Raw genomic sequence first — 18570 nt, 5'->3', positions numbered from 1 at the left:
TAACTAGTATGCAAAATCCCCAAATCACTTGACAACCATTCACCGCAGTCTTATCACTGCTTTGCTTCCTTCACTCCTTATGTATGAACTGAGAATTTTTTTTCCAATTTCAGTCTCTATCAGAATTTATTGTAAAAATCTTGAGGTGTAATCTGATTTCAAAAAACAAACAAAACAAAACAAAAAACTATTTGGTTTTAAATATATATATATATGTATATATATATATGATATGTATTTAAATTAAATATATTCTGGTTTTGGGGTTGATCATCCTTCCATAAAAACTGGAATAAAATATTAATGTGCAATTTCATTAATAACACCTGCTGAGAACCGGGTTCATAAATAAGTCATCACAGGAAAGATTTTGTGGTCATGGAACAGATGAGAGATCTTCAGTCACCTCAGGATGTCGCAACACTGATTTCATGTCAAAAGCTTAGGTATCTCTCCACTTTTGATGATATTTATGCTTTGACTAGCTGAAGGATTATATTGAGGAAGTTTTATGATCCTCCAGGTTTGTTCACAAACAGCTGAACAAACTTGTTTTTTCAGTTCCTGAAAGGCTGGCATGTGAGATTGAGGTTTCCACCCACCAGCAACAGTGATATGAGCCAGTGCATGTCATCTTCCAGGCCTGCAAGAAACATAAAATAGCTTCATTGTATCGCCCTCTCACTTCTCGCAGTGTATCCGCTGGTGTTTGATGGCGGTGTGAAGTATGAGCCAGACTGGGCCACAATCATACAACAGAGCACAACACAATGTGGGCATTGTTGAAGTTAGAAAGCCCTCTGCGTGTCTGTGTGTCCGTACTCCTGTGTGTGTCAGCAGGCATTGGGGGGGGTGCGGCAGGGTATTAACCACATTCCTAATTGCAGCAAATGACTTGGGAGGTTCTAGTGTAAGATATGTGAATGGCATCTCTGTTGCTGTGGGTATGGTAACAGATGCATCACAAGCCTCCTCACTGATGTCACCCAGATTCTCCAGTAAAAGACAGAGTAAGATCCCCTACATCCGTTGTCTGCTGACAGAAGCATGACTAGTTGTTGTGGGCTGGTACACACTGGTGTCCAGACAGAATGGACAGCAATGTGTTGGACATTAATGTGTTCATTCTGGCCTCTTAATTCCAAAAATATCATTTTTTAAAAGCTGAGACATAGAAATCAGATTTACATCCATAAATTTACAGTATGTCTGCTCACATCCATTTTTGGATGTAACTCTACTGTAAATGCTATATATTGATATTGTATGGTTTCAATCGAATTACTGTAAATATTCATTAAACACTGTTTAACACCGATTGCATTGGTACTCTTGATAGTTCACAGTGATCTTGATGAGCCAATCAAAACACATTAAAAGCTTCTAAATGGACAGACACACATTACATCTTGAATGCAATGGCACATATAGCATAGGCTAATTAGCAGTGTAGCTATTTTTATTTTTATAGGAACAAATGAGCTATAGAGAAAAAATAAAAGTACATCAGTGTACGCTGGCAAAACTGTAAATAACTATTGGCTCAGTATTCTTCCATGGATAGACTTTGGTCAGATTAGAGTGATTCTGATGGCACAGAGCATGATTCCTCACATTATCACATTATTTTTTTGATTAGGTTTGATAAATCTATTCATGCCAAATAGAGAAAAAAACGGTTCAGTTGCTTTAATTGTTCTTCAGTTGATAGCTTAATATGATTTGTGTGTGTCCTTGTGAGCGAAAAGGTGTTTTACTTCCTATACCTGAGTTCAACCAACCACATAAACAGCACTTTCATGTCCACTTTTGCCCTGGGTGGCTGTGTAACACGAGCTCTGAGAGGAGGTGAACCTGCCCGGCCTTGTATTATCTCAGGTCAGTGGGAACAGAGAAACTGGAGAGATGGTGCAGGTCAAACAGGTGGACCCCTGCAGGTGACGAGGCCTTTCTTCAAAGATTAGCTGCACCTTTGTATGAACAAAATGAACACTGACTTCAGAAAGGTCTGTTTGGCCCCCCGGTCAAATCAGTGGTTAAGATATTAAGTTTCATTTGTGTCTAGAGAATTGGAGCCCTTTTCTAATGCTACACACATAGATATTCCACTGGTTTGATTTTTGGAAGAAGTTAATCAGTTAAAAGTAAAATATCGCTCACACTATCTTCCTCCTAATCATATAAATGAAAAAACTGGAACTTGATTCAACTTTCAAGAAAGGCAGAAATAACACCTTTAATATTTAATTTCCTTTCAGTTATGCAGCCTCACTTTCAAGGGCATACTTAGTTTTTCACAGTATCACAATGTTGGAATTTGTCTTTTATTTGTAGAGCTGTTCTTCTAATAATTGATTTATAGCTGGACAAAGAGACATAATTGCAGCTGTTACAATCTCTTATTGTTTTGCTCAGAGAAGCACATTTCAAATGGTCAGATTACACAGATTTGCCATCATCATGCTGAAATTGTTTGGTTTTAGAATCTTTGAAACTCAAATCCTGTTGAGACAGAGGGGACAGCTCCTTAAGTTTCAGTCAACATAACAGAGAGTGGTGGAGGAAACCAAACCCAAAAGTTATCAGAGAGGCGAGGAAGCATGCCCAAAATGCACAGTTGGCATAGGCAATTTGCTGGTGTGCCAAGGCATAAAACCATAGTGATGACTACAGTGCAGTGCAAACATATGGATGTTGTTTACTTTAAATTTAAGACTTCTGTAAAACTTAAATTTTGGTATAATCTTATTGATAATGACATTAATACAGCACACAGAGGCATGTAAAATTTATTATATTTCATGCTGATTCAGCAATCCTGTAAGGATTTTATATCTGCTTTGCAATCTAGACAACTCACGCCATCCTTGAGAAAGATGCTGAGAGTGTTAGCAGTGTTAATTGTTGAATTTCACAGACTGCTACCTTTACGCTGAAATAATTAAGTTTTAGAAGCTGTGAAACACAAACCCTGGTGAGACAGAAGGGCCACCTTCTTAAGTTTCAGTGTAATGTAAGTAAACATTGCTGGCGGAGGAAACCAAACCCAAAAGTTATCGGAGAGGCAAGGAAACTTACCCAAAATGTACACTCGGCATAGGCAGTTTACCCGCTGGTTTGCAAAGGAATTAATTTCTTAATCTAAGAACGCACACACAGCAAGATGCAGACCAGAGTAATCTTCAGTCGAAGTCCATTAAAATTAAAACATGTTTTAATTTTAGTTCCCAGGAATTAAGCCATATTGATAACCACGAAGCAGTGGTAAAATAGGTGGATGTTGTTACTTTAAATTAAAAAAAAAAAAATTGGTACTGAAGCCTATGCCCAGTCCAACTGATAATGACATTTACACAGTACAAAGAGGCATGTAAGAGGTAAATATTGGACTTCTGGATCTAAAACACCATAGTAACTAAAGTTAATATCTGTGTTGCAATCTGGACAACTAACTCTATCCTTAAAATAATTGCTGAGAGTGGTAATAGTAAAAGTAAGTAAATATAAATAAAACCATTCATTAATGGAGACATAGGGGAAATGGGTCTCTCACTGTTTTACTAGTGAGGTGCATAGATGCTGAGTGACTGTAGAAGTTGTGTCTGCATCAGTGGCTGTGTGAAGCACAGCATTAAATCATACTGTGTGAAAGTAGGAGCAGCTGATCCTGGTCCTGTTGTGACAGTGGCGTGGTCCTTTGTAGAGGGACCATCCGCAGTAAATCTGCTCCACTCCCCTCGCACAAAGGACTGCTTCCATTTATGGGCCCTGGGTGGGGGGTGTGCTGCTGAAACAACAATGAAGGGAGCGGGACCTCGCAGACCTCTCTGAATTCTTTCACAGGCAGCTCGTGCAGATGACACAGGGAATTCTGGGGATTCCTTTATTAGACCTGCAAAGTGCAAAATCATTTTTGCTTTAGTGAGAAAGAATGGCCTCTGGGATGTATTATCATTATGTCATGACAATAATGCAATGCAGTAGACAGGGATTTTACATGGATCGGGACTTTCTTGTTTTGTGAAAACCACAACTTTCAAAAAATTCTTTCATTAATTTTTTTCATTAAGAAGTAAGAAGTGCTTTGCGTTTTGACATCGGGCAACAAGCAGATTTTGAATGATTTCAGTTGAAGTTTTTAATATTTTTTCATAAACCCAAGAAGCTTAAGAACTTTCTTAACCTACTGAAGAAAATGCAATGCTTCAATTGAATCTTAAAAATCATAAATATAAGTTTAAGTGGCTTTCAGCAAAGACAGACCAATTCGGTGCTCTCTTTCTCTTTCTGAGTATGTTAAAGATTATAGCCTAAAATATACTTTGTTAGTCGACTGTAGCAAAATCAAAAATAACAGCGATCTTTGACACAGATTGTCCCATTGTGGAGCATCAAACATTAACCATACATCTGTTACGAGCTCCAAACTGAAAACTTCCTTCCAATTGTTATTGTCTACCAGCACTCGTCATTAAAGCCTTTGTTGTTAAAAATAACTTCTTGTCAGGGGAAAAGCCAGCATGGCTAATTCTTAGGAAACACATGCTCAATCATGAACACCCTGCTGAAGGTTTCCAACTTAAATTCCACTAGTGTCCGGAGCCATGGAGAACAGGCTCAACCTTTGAAACCCAGAGGTCAAGAAACAGTTGGTAGATCATTTCCATGTTTGCAAGAAGCACACAAGGTGAATGTATATAGACACGGCAGAACTTTTTTTTTTTTTTGTTTTTGCTGACTCTGTGTTTCGAGCTTAAAAACATTTGGGAACAATGGAAGAACAAATAAACCACCTACTGTTACACTGGTTTGTTCAGAAGAATTTCATTGAGATATTTTAACTTTAAGCCAAAGCTGAAAAACTAGCTTAATGTGATTTGACTAAAAGGGTGAGTTGCCAAGGTGATGAATGCTCCAGTAGACCCAGCAGGAGATCAGTGAAGAGAATCCACCAACAGCCAAATCACTCTGCTGAGCCAGAAACCTGCCTGCATTAAATACAACAGGACCAATACTGTGCCTGTTGATCCTGAGTACAGTACATAATGAAAAACATCTTAGATCTGTTTTACCATACCCAAGTAAAAAAAGTATATGAAATATACGTCCCAAAAGTATATTTAATGTACTGTATATGCATTCAAAATGAGTATACCTTAGGCCATGCTAAATCGAAACCACCTAAGTTCTACTTAAGATACGCTTAAATATAAAAATATTTCATTTTGTAAATATTTCTGTATACTTACCAAAATAGTACACTTTTAACAATTGTACAGATATACATGTTAAATGCAAATTGAATTTTTCCCAATAAGTTTATTGTGAAAAATAAATACAATACACTAATTAAGAATGTACTTTTAAAAAGAATTACTTTGGCTGAGGACAGCCATCCTCAGTCAGCACCAGGGCATTAGTTTTGAGAATCTGTGGCATCCACTAATCAGGACCAGTGAACGCCACAGATCTGACCACATATAGAGACTCTCACCGCACAGAGCAGGAGCAATAAAGACTTTCATATTGAAAACCAAAAGCTGCAGAACAATATTTGCATTAGATCTTTGTGGGATGTGAATGTGTAGTGTACGCTCTGTCAGGATCTTGCCAACTCCTGACAATTTTCCTGCAGATATCATTAAAACATCATCATCATTATCATTGTTCTGTACGTAATGGATTATGCAGAACACGCTATAATGAACATCTCCTTTAGTTTATTTAGGATTTCAGACCATGTCCTGAAAGAAAGAGCAGTTTGTATCTAAATAAATAGTTTCATTTTCAGTGTAACACTGTTCTAGGGGGGACGAGTTGCCCCCCCCCCCACGTCCTCTTGTATTGTCAATTGTACTATAAGTTTTGCACTGGGTCATTGCCAGTATAAATAGACAGTAGACACTGTGTGGTCATAGAGTGCTGATTTCTTCTGCTCTATTGAGCCCTGACTTCCATTAATGTTTCTTAAACATCACCTCATGGTGTGTCATTGAAAAGATCTCAGCTGTTGTTTGCCTTTTGAGCTTCTGCAACAACAAAAAAAACAAGATAACAGATAGTCAAGATCAGTAACTTTTTTTGTGCACTTTGATTCCTCAAAACAAAAAGTCAATATAAGCCAGTGTTGTGCCATTTTATGAGGATATTTTCTCCTTACAACCTTTCTAAGGGCAGAAGAAGAAGTAACTTTATAAATGGTCATTTGGAATGCATGATAAAAGCTGCTTACATCTGTGTCCTGTCATTTGGCATCATTACCATGTCACTGAACACTGGAGAAGCTAAAATGCCATCTGCTCTGCAACTGCAACAGAGGGGAAAACATTAACATTAAATATTAAAATTATAATCAAACCACTGGACATGGCCACCATGACAACAGGAAAACTTGAGCAGCAATAACTACAATCTATTTCTAAGGCCAAAAGAAAAGGTAAGATGTATGTTGTCCAGTTGTTACCATGCAGTCTGTGCTGTTGTGAATATTTTGGCACATCCTGATGGTGACTGTGGAGCTATGTTGTGAAAACCTACCTAACCACTATCTAAAAATATCATGACTTGTGCATTCTCCAAAGGAACCTCTTTCTTCTTTCTTCTGATTCTTCTTTCAGCCCACTTGGAAGCTATTTACATTTTCCTCATGAAACATCTGAATATTTTACACTCAGTTTGCACAAAAAGTTATAAAAATAAAAGACTATTTGTATTTTTTATTTTTTTTACCCGGAAAACTGTACTAAAACATACTTTCACACTTTCAAAATCACCGGCTATCAAACAACCGCATCAACCTAACCGTTAAAATGAAAAGAATCCTAATATAGAAGATAACTGCTCACATGACTTTCATTGTTAGCTTCTATGTGACTCTGACTGGTGAATTTTTGCTCATTGTGGTTCTAATGCCAGGCATCTGAACTTGTGTTGCAATACTTAATCACTGAACTACCCCTTTAAGTAAGATTTCATCAACTCGTTCATTTATTTGCTTGAAAGGAGCAAAGTCCCATTGCATTGAATGCAAGTTTAGTTAAATTAAAGAATTTTGTTTGTATAAATCACTGCTTCAGTCCCTCTCCATCCCTTTAACAACCCCTGGAAAATCACCTGATCATCTTTAAGATTTAAGAAATTTCACAATTTAAAAAGGAATGTAGCACTTCCAGCAGGAAAGGCAGTGCTTTTGCATTCACACACTGAGTATGTATCATATCAACACCACCTAGACAACATAATGTAGATATAATGTCTACATATATACCAACAAACTCAGACCATCAAAGTAAGCACAGTTCAACAACCATCTCTGACAGATGGATAAGCTTCATAAAGACAGTATTAGGCAACTATTTTGGCCTGCATTAGATTTTAAAAGTGTTATTTTGTCAAGCCAAATATGTTCATGACTTGTTGGAGTGTTGGTGATCATCCGGTTGGCAGAATAAGCAAAACCCATCTTGACGGTTTTCAGGTTAGTCTGATCAGTAAGATGCAATGCCATTACAATAAACTGAGTAAATCTGTGCTGGCTGTTAATAAAAGGAGCTATGCTGCCATCTCGTGGCGATGGACACAGGCACCTCAACATCTCTGTCATCACACCAAGTTTTGTAGACTACTCCAAAACAACCCCTTACAATGAGGGATGACCGACACTTTGACACCAAGTAAGGCCACAGTGTTAAAACACACTTCTGTGAACCTCTCCACGTGTTGGCTGAAGGGAGGTGGTTTCTATTGCGGTTCATCTTCGCCTCTCCTATGCACCAAACGCAGACAAAAGGAAATAGAAAGGGGGGCGGGCTGTAAGTCAGATTTCCAACACCGGGGGGCGCAGCAGCTTTCTCCTTTAGTCACCTAAGACAACCTTCAGCCTCATTAGCAGGGTTTGATTTTGTATCAACACCTCAAGATCCCCTTTGGCCGAACTCCCTGCGTCCCCCCTCCCCTTCTCTGTGTGGTTCTGCCTCGGTTTGTTCGTGTAACGTAGTTTTCTGAGTTTCTGAGACAAAATTTTAATGAAATGTACATCAAAAAGGCCTGTGGTTCCACCAAAGCTCGCGCTGAAAAAAGAAAATCTACTAAATCCACTATATTGACAAGCTTAAAATTCAAATGGAGATGGCTAACCTCAAAGCCACTGAAAACTAATTTGCTACGCCGACTTAATGTCGCCCTTTCGGACGTGTAGTGCATTTTCTCCACATGTTAAAGTCATATTTTATCTTCTCTCGCCATATGGATGATTATGCACAGGGTTGATTTACTCAGTCTGTGTTACTGGATGAAGCTCAGACCCGATGGGCCTACAGGTTTGGTCACGGTACCTCTCGCCGATTCTTTTGAGATGCTTTGATAGAAAACTCTCTGCAGACAACCGGGACAGAACAACCCAAATAATAATGGAGGGTGGACGCGGTGGGGAGTAGTCAGTGGAGCAGCCCTTACCCATTGGTTGCCTCAGACACAGTAGCTCTCTCCCTCTCACTCTCTCATAAATGCGCTCCCACCACCGACCGTGGCAGATAATCACAGGCCACTGCGAGAGTGACACTCCTTCCGCTGATTTTGCCACAGTTTACACGGGGATGCGTTTTGATTCGCGAAAAGGGGTCATCGGTCCATGATTTGAGTCGTGTTTTCGGCTTGCAGTTTTCGCAATTTTGCGATTTTTTGCGCATAGGTTACGAGACTGCTCCGCTCCAACTCGAAGATGACTGGGGTTTTTGAGAACTTAAATACTGATATGCATTCGAACCAGATTACCTCAAGCAATTACCACAGCTTGCACAAATCGCAGGAGTCCCCGACTCTGCCAGTGTCCACGGCGACGGACAGCAGCTATTACAACAGCCAGCAACCTGGCCACTGCGCAGGATCTCCATTTGGCCAACTCGGCTCTTACCAGTACCACGGCAGCGCCACGAGCAGTGTGCCATATAACTCAAAGTCTTACGACCTCGGTTTCAATTCATCTTATGGTGCATACAGCTCCTACGGCCCCAACTCCTCTCCTACTCCAGCCGATACAGGTAAGGGCGCTCTTAGATGTTTTTTTTATGCATCTAAATGCATTTCATGCTTTTCTTAAGACCAAACTTCGAAACTTACTCATGGCATGAAATGTCTGAGGAGCAAGTTGAAGCATGCATTGCACATAACTGACGAGAGAATTATTATGTGGCCAGAAATGATTGGACACATACCTGTCTCAAAGAGACCGCACATACCCTGATAGTGAACGTTCAGTTAATTTATTTCACACACAACTCCCGAACAAATTTCGCCTCATTTTTTTTTTCTGCACAGTAATATAAAATCTGTTCAGATGACATTAATCATTAGGCGTGGACATACAAACAGAGGCAGGCGTCCGTGAAAAATGCGTAACAGTTCTGCAACACCGAAAATTTGCAAAACCCCTCATGCATAACATCAACTGAATTTGAATTTTCCTTCAGAAAAAGAAGAGAGTGAGCCAGAAATCCGGATGGTTAATGGAAAACCAAAGAAGGTCAGGAAACCTCGAACCATTTATTCCAGCTTCCAACTGGCTGCACTTCAACGGAGGTTTCAAAAGACGCAGTATTTGGCTCTACCGGAACGCGCCGAGCTGGCAGCCTCGCTGGGCCTTACGCAGACACAGGTGGGTACACTGGAGACACGGGGTCATACACTGTCAAATATCCATTTCATGTCTGATATGAAAAAAAGATATTTAAAATGTCAAATAGGGGTTTCGAGTCGGAAAATTTTGGGGTAATCAATTTTATGCTCATATCTGTTTCTTTTTCAGGTCAAAATCTGGTTCCAAAACCGTCGCTCCAAGTTCAAGAAGTTGTGGAAAAGTGGAGAAATCCCCCCGGAGCAACATGTTGCTTCCAGTGAATCTCCCCCTTGCACGTCTCCACCAACTACTGCCTGGGACTTTCCACAGACTCAAAGAATGAACAGTGTCAACTCCAGTTTACCTCAGAGCAGCAGCCCTCCCAACACGACTGCGCCTTCATCGTTTTTGGCAAACTACTCCTGGTACTCAACCACGAATTCTACGACGCATCTGCAGCCTCCTCTGGTCCAGCATCACCACAACTCCGCCATAAGCGCTGGGACGATATTCTGAAAATAATGGGTTTTTTTTTTTTTGGTTTTTTTTAAACATCGGGTTTAAATCGGACAATACTGGTGAAAACAAAAGAAAAATGCCAATACCTTCATTTTACAGACCTTGTGTGTGCGCCATGCGAACTCTACACGCAAGCATCTAGGAGAAGTTAATGGAGCCACACAGGTTCATGGACCTTGACAGTTTTCACGCTGGCAAATAGTAGACACAGATTTCTACAGTTATTTTTGTATTTATTTATTTTGTTTATGTCGAGGGATGAATGAACCACTATTACCCAAAGCAATCACAGGCTGGGCGTAAGCCCTATTTTACGCGGACGTCACTTTTTTTGCCATTCCTGCAAAAATAAAAGATTCATCGCAGGACAACCTGTCACAAATGTAGCACAAGTTAACTGTATCGTGCCTTTTTCAATATGACCTCATTTTGTTGTGCGATAAAAGCTTACCTTTATCCATTCCTCGTGTCATTAGTTGTTTTGAATATACTGGGGGTAAGTGTATGAATCCACGTTTGTAAATATTTTACCACAGCTTTTTGATAGCCCATTACGCTTTTATTTAGGCTATTGGTGCAAATCCATTAACCACCGTGAGCTACTGATTGTCCTACCCTCTGATTTACTTGTATTACATTTAATTGTATTTTTGTCTTATTTATTTTAGCAGTGTTCCATATATATATTGCCAGACGTTATTTAAATAAAATTGTTTTCTGTGCATAACCTACGCATCCTTTTTTTTTTCTTTCCAAAAGTGTTTTCTGTGCACATGCACTTCTCGTTGACTGAGGAGAATCTGTGTTGTCTTTTTCTTTTTGTAACGGTCCTAATAACAATTATATACCCGCACAGGGCCTGCTTTTATTTTATTTACTTTAGCCTATTTTATTTCACAGCAGTTTAGGATTTTGTTTTGGGTTTTTTTTTAACGCATACATTTAATGCTTGGTGCTGCATGATTTCCCCACGTCAAATGGCTTTAGTTCAGAAAATGGACAGAAGTCATGATTATGTTAGCTTAATATCACAAATTTAACCAGTTAAGGGAACCTCCTTGGTCTCTTTAATGTCGCTGGACTGCCACAATAATGTTACAGTGATTTGGTCAAATATTATATTTACCTGTATTTTGGTGGTGGTTTACTGAAAATCGTCGAAAAAGACGGGACAAATGCACACCTGTAGCTGCTAACAAAATAAATAGCCTAGTATGTTACGCTAACCGCCAGTTGTGTTGCTTAGTAACCAGGGAGAACTAGCTGTAAGCTAAGTAAATCAGGGAGGTTGGACTCTAAGCTAGGCGGGCGTTTACTTGAAAGGTTACGCTGATTAAAGGCTATTTCCTAAGTATTAATATGTTCTTTCCAATTACATGAGCGTGTCACGGTGCTATCACAAGCGTGAGCAAGCGTAAGACAATTCCTCAGCTGTCCCGGGTTATATTTATTTTACCCGGTTCCGTCAGCAGATGATTAGCCGAGCCGGGGCTGAGGCAGGCAGGCAGGCAGGCAGGCAGGCAGGCACCAGGCACGCAGATGCCCGGGGCGCAGGCTGAGCGGAGGGGGAGGCAACAAAGCAACACGCCTTGGCATGCGAGAGGGGAAGATGAGGGTGGGTATGAACCAGCACAGGATCCTCAGACTCTCTGGAGTCATGCAGCCGCTTTCCAGACATTTTATGAAGTCAGCCTAACAAGAGAAAAAGAGAGAGGAACTTGCTCCAAGACAGCCTGGAGCTACAACATCATGGAAACATTTCTCACGTCTTACAAGTCAAGTCTGTGATCTCTGAAGACGAGCAGATTGACCTACATTTCTATTTATGCGGCCTATGTAGGGCCTGTAGTAGGCTACATGGAAAACACAGGCACACGTCCAGAAACTAAAATTTGTTGCATCCGAGATTTTATTTTAATTTAGCTATTTTATCAGAGCAATTTTGACTCCAATTAGATAGATAGATAGATAGATAGATAGATAGATAGATAGATAGATAGATAGATAGATAGATAGAGGGGGTCTTATTTTTATTACAAAGTGCCATCACGTAGTTCTCATTCATGATCATTTCTGTTTGTCCCACACGCTCCCCTCCCAAAGACCACGGGCCATAAAGTGGGATCGTTTCCGTGTACATAATTAGGACTGTAGCTTGTCAGCGGTTGCTATATCTCCGCGATGGAGCCTCCTCCCTGGGGGCTGACAGGATCATATCCCAGGCATGCAGCAGGTCTGTGCTGTGCACCGACACAACATTACCTCGACACGTATACAGGCCTATATACCTTTTGAGCGGACCTCTGTAGATTTAAATTGCATCATGGCAGGCCTGCACGATCACGGCGCCATGCAACAGAACTGACACAGTATTAGCTGGTTTTCTCCTGACTACAATTCACTTGTGTTTGGCCGCTACGCAAGTAGAACACAACACCGGTTGTGAAGATTACTAAATAAAACGTCAGTAAACTATTTTGGAATATTTATGGATTTCTTCCTAAAAAAAAAAAAAAAAAAAAAGAAGGATTTCTGGACGTTCTCTGTTACTCTATGTGTCTGTAGATCAGAGCTGCTGTGGTTTATACTTTTACATTTCTCTAGGCAACTTGTAAATGCCATACCCTCCTAATTTATACCCTGATCTGTAATTTCATCCACATTTGCTCTGGTTTGAGCATTCTGGCTTTCAAATCTGAAAGCCTGCAATTACAATATAATTCTTCGCAATTTCAGATGTCCTAATATGGGGTGTAATTTTTGCACAAGACAATTTCCCGCTATTTCAAGCATCAACATTGTCAAAGTTGTATGTACATAATAAATGGGAATATCAATGCATAGTTTTTAGCCTAACATCTTGACTCAACGATAATTATATCCGTGTGGAGCCTACGCAGAATTAGCCTGAATTGCATGGTAACTGCTGCTTTAAATTTTAAAAAATTACTCATAATTTCCCCCAAAGATTACCAAGATCTCGAGTGCACAATGTCATCAGCGTAATGAGGAGTAAACATTTATGCTAATAATCTACATTTTTTCCCCATCGGCTATAAAGAGGGGAAATAAAGCAGACATTTTCAGTCATATTCTGAACTGTGCTGCTATAGCTTAGACCAACACATGGGACACATTTTGTGGGATTTAAGCGCTCATCGTGTGTCTGTGCTGCAGGATACTGCCGCTCATCCGCCCGCTTGCTGACTTCTGCAACTCCTCGGAGGGAGCTGGCCTCTTCAGTATCGGGCTGAAAGGTGTGTATTAAATGCTTATTTCTTCGATTTTAATTGAAAGCAGCGTGACGACTGAATGCATCTGAAATCATTAAACACAGGAAACAGATTCTGGTTGCGGGCACCATTCACCCATTTCTCCTCTCGCCATAACATTTATTTATTTTTATTCTATTCACATCGGTGAATGTTGCTGATTCTTTGATGATCTAAAAACTAGTTCAAAGACTAGTTCCTTAATAGTGAAATCTCAGGCCTATTTTATCCTGTAACTTCGCTAAAATAAATAAATAACTGTGCGGTGTATTTAACGTGCAACCAAGTTGCATCTTTTTGTGGAAGAACGTCCTATAGTTCAGAAAGCTGCTCACACCGCCAGGAAGTGTAAGGAAGGGGAGAAACACACAAGTTGTTCTTTAATTTGGTCGCTGCTTTCATCACTCTTGCATTGTGCTTTTGCTAATGTTGAAGCCTCTTCGCATTGACAACTCCATGATGTACACCTGCAAGCAATTTGCCAGCCTTATACATAGGCTAAGTCTAAGGGAAATGACAGCTCACCTATTTCACTATTTTTTCTTTTTTTCCCCCTGTGGCAGCAGCAAATTTCTTTCAGAGCAGTATCTCTTTTGTCAACGCAAAAAAAAAAAAAAAAAAAGAAAGATCCTTCGTGCGAAAAAAAAATTGCTCATAATTACCTCAGAGATAGGAAACTGCATTAGAATAAATAAGGGCGAAATTACTGTAATTATGCTGGGTTTGATGGGCTCAGCTCGTATAATCAAGAGGAGAATACAGCGAAATAACACTGACCCTCTTGGATGTGCAGCTGCGCCTTTCTAGGGCTAGGTAGGCAGATTTATGTTCGCTACAGCAGCGACAGCACAATTCATATTCTTTCTTAATGGTATCGAAATATACATAGGCCTAGTCTAGATGTAAGCTTGTTCACAAAGGGCTACATATGTTCTGCGTTTTGTATTAAAATAACAATGCAGGGTTGAAGCAGAGGAGGGTCTACAAAGAACAGACATTATAGATAAACTAGACCAGGGGTCATTTCTTTTTAGTTCCTATGAAGGTTATTAGTTAACGTGAGATGTAGTCGCTGTATATGATAATAGTAATAATAATCGCGATAATGCATGACGAGATTATACATTAATAAATCACTGTGATGGTCTGATTTACACATTAAAAGAGGAATACAAATGACACGTGGAACAAATGAAAAAGAAACTAAGTGCTCGGTCGTGATGTGATGGTGCTAAGCTGTTACCTGTCTTGCCTCAGCCAGTTTTAAAGGGATGCTGTTCAAACCTTAGAAATGGCATCAAATGTGTCATTATAATTGCAAGACATTTTCTATATTCAGAGCGAGCACAAGCCACGCACTTCAGTTCATTTCTTCCTGTCATTCTTTGTTTCTTCTCAGACAAACAGTAAAATGTGAGAAAATGAATTGAGTTGGTATCGTGAATATTTGCCTTTTCTTATTTTTCGTCTTCTATCTTGTTATTAATTTTGAAATATGTAGTCCAGTTTTATAAGTGTCGTTTGAATGGACCTGTGTTATTGTAGTTTTTTACTGGAGGCATTTGACTAAAAAACAAAAAAAAAACTTGTATTATTAGAAAGATAAATGCAAGCACAAAAACATTCTCAAAATGTATATCTAACCACACTGGTAGCATTTTACAAATGTTACGATCAGACAAATTAAAAGGCTTGCTGCAAAATTGCGTAACAGAGTAAATGAATAAAGTGTGCGCCCCAAACAAGGCCTTTGAACTGTTCACTTTCACCGGTCTCCATCTGATCCGCCTTGTGTCCCGCTCGCTCATCCAGTCCTTTTGCAGCACCTGCCTCTTGCGCAATTATTCACTTAACACACTCAATTGATCTCTCACATTCATGGCAGAAAAATGGGGATTGTCAAAGACAAATAGCGAGAAGATTATCTGTAGGGAAAGTTGAAAAGAAATAAGCGATGCGGTTGAATGAATGCAGGTCTCCCGCACTGCGACGGTTAAATCACAATAATATAAGTGCTGCAGCTCACATCGGCCAAAGGATTCGCTGTGGTTTCTGAGATAATTAGCGTTGTAGGTCTATTTTTTGTTGTTGTTTTTTCCATTTCCGTTTAAACTGCAGCTGAAGCACAAGTAAAGACATTTTCATGTAGATGCATAAATGATTTAAATCTTGTTGGAGATGCAACATCAGATTTCTATAATTATTAGCTCACTCCAGAGAACATCTGCAACCAGCAACACAAACCCATGCAGGCCAAATTCTAAACATGACCATAAATCTAAACGACGAGCCCCTTGCAGCCCGTACAAACGCACTCACATGTCGTCTGCCACATTAACCAACATGATACTGCTTTGTGTCAGCTCACATTAAACCTGCACCATGCTGAAGCCTTCTCTTCACATGAACGGAGGGTGGAGAGAGAGAGAGATGGGGGGGCGTTTGAATCAGACACCTTTCTTGACATAATTTAAATCATTATTTTACTGCTTTTGAAACTTTGCACATTATGTACATAAACTTCAGAAACAGATAAATAAATTAAAGTGATCAATACAAAACTAAATAATTTCTATGTTGACTAAACACATCTCGACAAATAGGTACAGAAAGCCTAAAACCCTGTTTCACAGCGTATCCAGCACAGCACGAAAACAAATCTGAAAATTATGTACAAAATACAGTGACACATGAGCTGCTCACCCTCAGGATATTTTTTTTCTAAAGCAGCAAATCGTCAGGCCTTTTACATTTTTCACATAACATCGGGGCACGGCATAGAAAAGCTTTGCTTGCATTAGTGCAGCATTAACAACACAGTGTTGTTATTTCAAACACACTTACAAAATGAACACGGACTGACCTCAACAGAAAAACTAGTCTGAATAATTTAACTTAAATAACAAACACATAGAAACAACATAGTAACAATTTGAGGCTTTGCACAATATGCTCTGTTGGTTGAATGTGCTGTAAGCATAATGGCCGGATGGTTATCAGTGGAATTTATAAATTGTTATTATTTGGTTTAAGAAACACCCCTTTGGCCTAATTAACCTTTAACTGTTGAATGAATGCAGATTGATTTTAGGTCTTCGTCACCTTGGGCCCGACATCTGGCGTAAACAAACACGCGTTTTCTTATCAACATGTAGCCTACATCTCAACAACAGAATAAATCACACAAATATGTTTTTTTTTTTTTTTTTTAGAAAATAGAAACGGACACAAAAGTGATAAACAGCGGCCAAAAAAAAAAAAAGATCCATTTGTCTACGATTTCCGCTGACTGTTACGGACTTGTTGCCCTCGGGCGCTTTGCGTGCCTTTTCAGTCTTTCTCTCTTCCCTCCTTCTTCCTCCTCTTCTTCTTCGCTGCTTGCCGTCATCCGCTATGAGGAGACCACTGTTGTCAGCCTGCGACATGCGGCTGCAAACTCCGGGGTTGGTGTTGTGCATTGTCAGTGCTGGGCCGCGCTGAGCGGCTGCGAGCCGCTTCACCATCCTGACACACGAGCCATATGAGCAGAGTCGAGGGCTGAGGTCTCTGTTCACATGAGCTGCGACTGTTGCATAGACTCTTGGTGTGTGGTGGGATACCATGAGGTGTAGCTGGGAATGTAAGATCCGGTTGTGCCCACCGGAGTCTTCACGGTGGTCGGCGAGCTCCAGACAGGTGCCACCGAGGGAGAGCCGCTCGAAAGTCCACGGCCAGTGGCTAAAGCGTTGGTGTCAATTGTGCCCCCGCCTTGCTTCATCAGTTTCTTGAATTTAGATCGCTTATTCTGGAACCAGATCTTCACCTGGAAAGACAATGGAAATGATTCGGATAAGAAAACTCAAACTAAAGCTAAAGAATAGACTAAAAGACAGAATTACGCAAGCTTTATGCACACTTTACGCACGTAGCAGATTTCATTAAACAAAGTCACGATCAGGAAAATTAGTATATTAATATACTGCCCTTGATTATGACATTATTATATTAAAAACTGAATATCGTTATATTATTTGGTAATATGTCTATATATATATCTACTGTATGATTTGTAGCCTTAATAATACTAATACTACTACTAATAATAATATTAATAATTATTATTATTATTATAACAATAATAATGGTAATATATGTTGTGAGAAAGTGTTCCTGGGTGTTTGTGGGTCTGTTTCCTGGACTTGCCTGCGTCTGAGTGAGACCCAGCGACGCTGCGAGTTCAGCTCTCTCCGGTAACGCCAAATACTGAGTTTGTTGAAATCTCCTGTTCAGAGCTTGAAGTTGTAAACTCGAATAGATAGTCCTTGGCTTTCTAATCTTTTTCCCTTTCCCGTTGAACCGAACCTCTCCTCCTTCGACCACTGTGTTTTTCTCTGTCTCTGGTGCTGAGGGAGACGGAAAAGAGCAGAGAAGGACAAAATGAGGAGGCAGTCGTAGCCAACCGTGTTGTGCAGCAATGAATACTCCAGCGCTGTACTTTAGGTATAATTACCCTTAATTGCATACATTGTTTATAGCGTTACGCAATAAATAATTACCAAGCCTAATCCCAACGTCTGGGTCGTCTTTTCGATGCAGCGACGACTGTATAGGGTAGAGAGCCCGTGCGTACACGGAAAGTTAACATATAGGGTGCGAAGATGCGGGTTGTACACTTACCTGTGTCCTCTAACCGTGTCTGTGTGAGTGCCGAGCTGTTCTGGTAGCTCTGTACTGTGCTGAGATATGGACTGGTGGAATGGCTGCCGACGGAGTTGACGTATGGATAACCCAAAGATCTGGGAAACGATGAGCCTGGGCTGTAGCTGTCGTGCTGGGTATGACCTGCAGAATGTAAACAGTGCATGGGATAGTGTCCGTGGGACATGGAGGAAGGCGACATTTGTTGACTCGGGGGTCCAAACTCCATGAAAACGGTTTTTCCTGAGGCAGGGCTATTAAGACTTTCTGGAATTGTAGTCATTGTCATCTCTTCTGGCGGTTCCCCCTGTCTTGCTTTTGTTGTTTTCCTTCTATGATCTCAGTGAAGGATGGGTCCCAATTTAAGCCGAACTGATTTTTTCTCTTTCCATTCATAAGAAAATGTAGTTTGTGCCTGTGAAAAGTCCTAGGTATGATGCTGTGGACCAAGACAAACTCGCTCAAAGGTTTGAATCTCGGACTCATGAA

General features: G+C 40.1%; 2 protein-coding genes and 1 long non-coding RNA gene across 4 annotated transcripts; 1 reads left to right on the top strand and 2 right to left on the bottom strand.

The window, feature by feature from the left end:
- Nucleotides 1-5866: 5866 nt before the first annotated feature.
- LOC120801473 lies at nt 5867-11475 on the bottom strand. Its single transcript, XR_005709105.1, has 3 exons — nt 11259-11475; nt 6233-6307; nt 5867-6029 (listed from the first exon to the last, which is right to left on the bottom strand). It is a non-coding gene; the product is annotated as an uncharacterized LOC120801473 (long non-coding RNA).
- Nucleotides 8493-10785, top strand: dlx2a (distal-less homeobox 2a). Its single transcript, XM_040148533.1, has 3 exons — nt 8493-9038; nt 9468-9652; nt 9803-10785. Exons 1-3 carry the CDS (start codon nt 8720-8722, stop codon nt 10127-10129), a joined length of 831 nt encoding a protein of 276 aa, XP_040004467.1. The 5' UTR covers nt 8493-8719; the 3' UTR covers nt 10130-10785.
- A 5479-nt stretch (nt 11476-16954) lies between the features above and the next one.
- On the bottom strand, nt 16955-18370 carry dlx1a (distal-less homeobox 1a). 2 transcript variants are annotated; one of them, XM_040148997.1, is made up of 3 exons: nt 18061-18370; nt 17587-17786; nt 16955-17206 (listed from the first exon to the last, which is right to left on the bottom strand). In XM_040148997.1, the coding sequence occupies exons 1-3, from the start codon at nt 18368-18370 to the stop codon at nt 16955-16957; spliced, it is 762 nt and encodes a 253-aa protein (XP_040004931.1). The 2 variants fall into 2 exon arrangements, with proteins under 2 accessions (XP_040004931.1, XP_040004932.1); XM_040148998.1 differs by lacking the exon at nt 17587-17786 and having other exon boundaries at nt 17184-17206.
- Between the last annotated feature and the right edge of the window lie 200 nt (nt 18371-18570).

Source organism: Xiphias gladius, chromosome 16 (assembly GCF_016859285.1).
Source record: "Xiphias gladius isolate SHS-SW01 ecotype Sanya breed wild chromosome 16, ASM1685928v1, whole genome shotgun sequence".
Lineage (NCBI taxonomy): Eukaryota > Metazoa > Chordata > Actinopteri > Istiophoriformes > Xiphiidae > Xiphias > Xiphias gladius.
Note: the sequence above shows the minus strand (reverse complement) of the source record. Positions and strands in the feature narration are given on the sequence as shown.

Excerpts from the sequence above, each read along its gene's own strand:
- dlx2a (XM_040148533.1), top strand. The coding sequence starts at position 8,720 with ATGACTGGGGTTTTTGAGAACTTAAATACTGATATGCATTCGAACCAG. Across the intron at positions 9,039-9,467 it reads TCCTACTCCAGCCGATACAG|AAAAAGAAGAGAGTGAGCCA; the intron begins GTAAGGGCGCTC and ends ATTTTCCTTCAG. Across the intron at positions 9,653-9,802 it reads TGGGCCTTACGCAGACACAG|GTCAAAATCTGGTTCCAAAA; the intron begins GTGGGTACACTG and ends TTTCTTTTTCAG.
- dlx1a (XM_040148997.1), bottom strand. The coding sequence starts at position 18,370 with ATGACAATGACTACAATTCCAGAAAGTCTTAATAGCCCTGCCTCAGGA. Across the intron at positions 17,787-18,060 it reads GACACGGTTAGAGGACACAG|CACCAGAGACAGAGAAAAAC; the intron begins GTAAGTGTACAA and ends CGTCTCCCTCAG. Across the intron at positions 17,207-17,586 it reads TGGGTCTCACTCAGACGCAG|GTGAAGATCTGGTTCCAGAA; the intron begins GCAAGTCCAGGA and ends TTGTCTTTCCAG.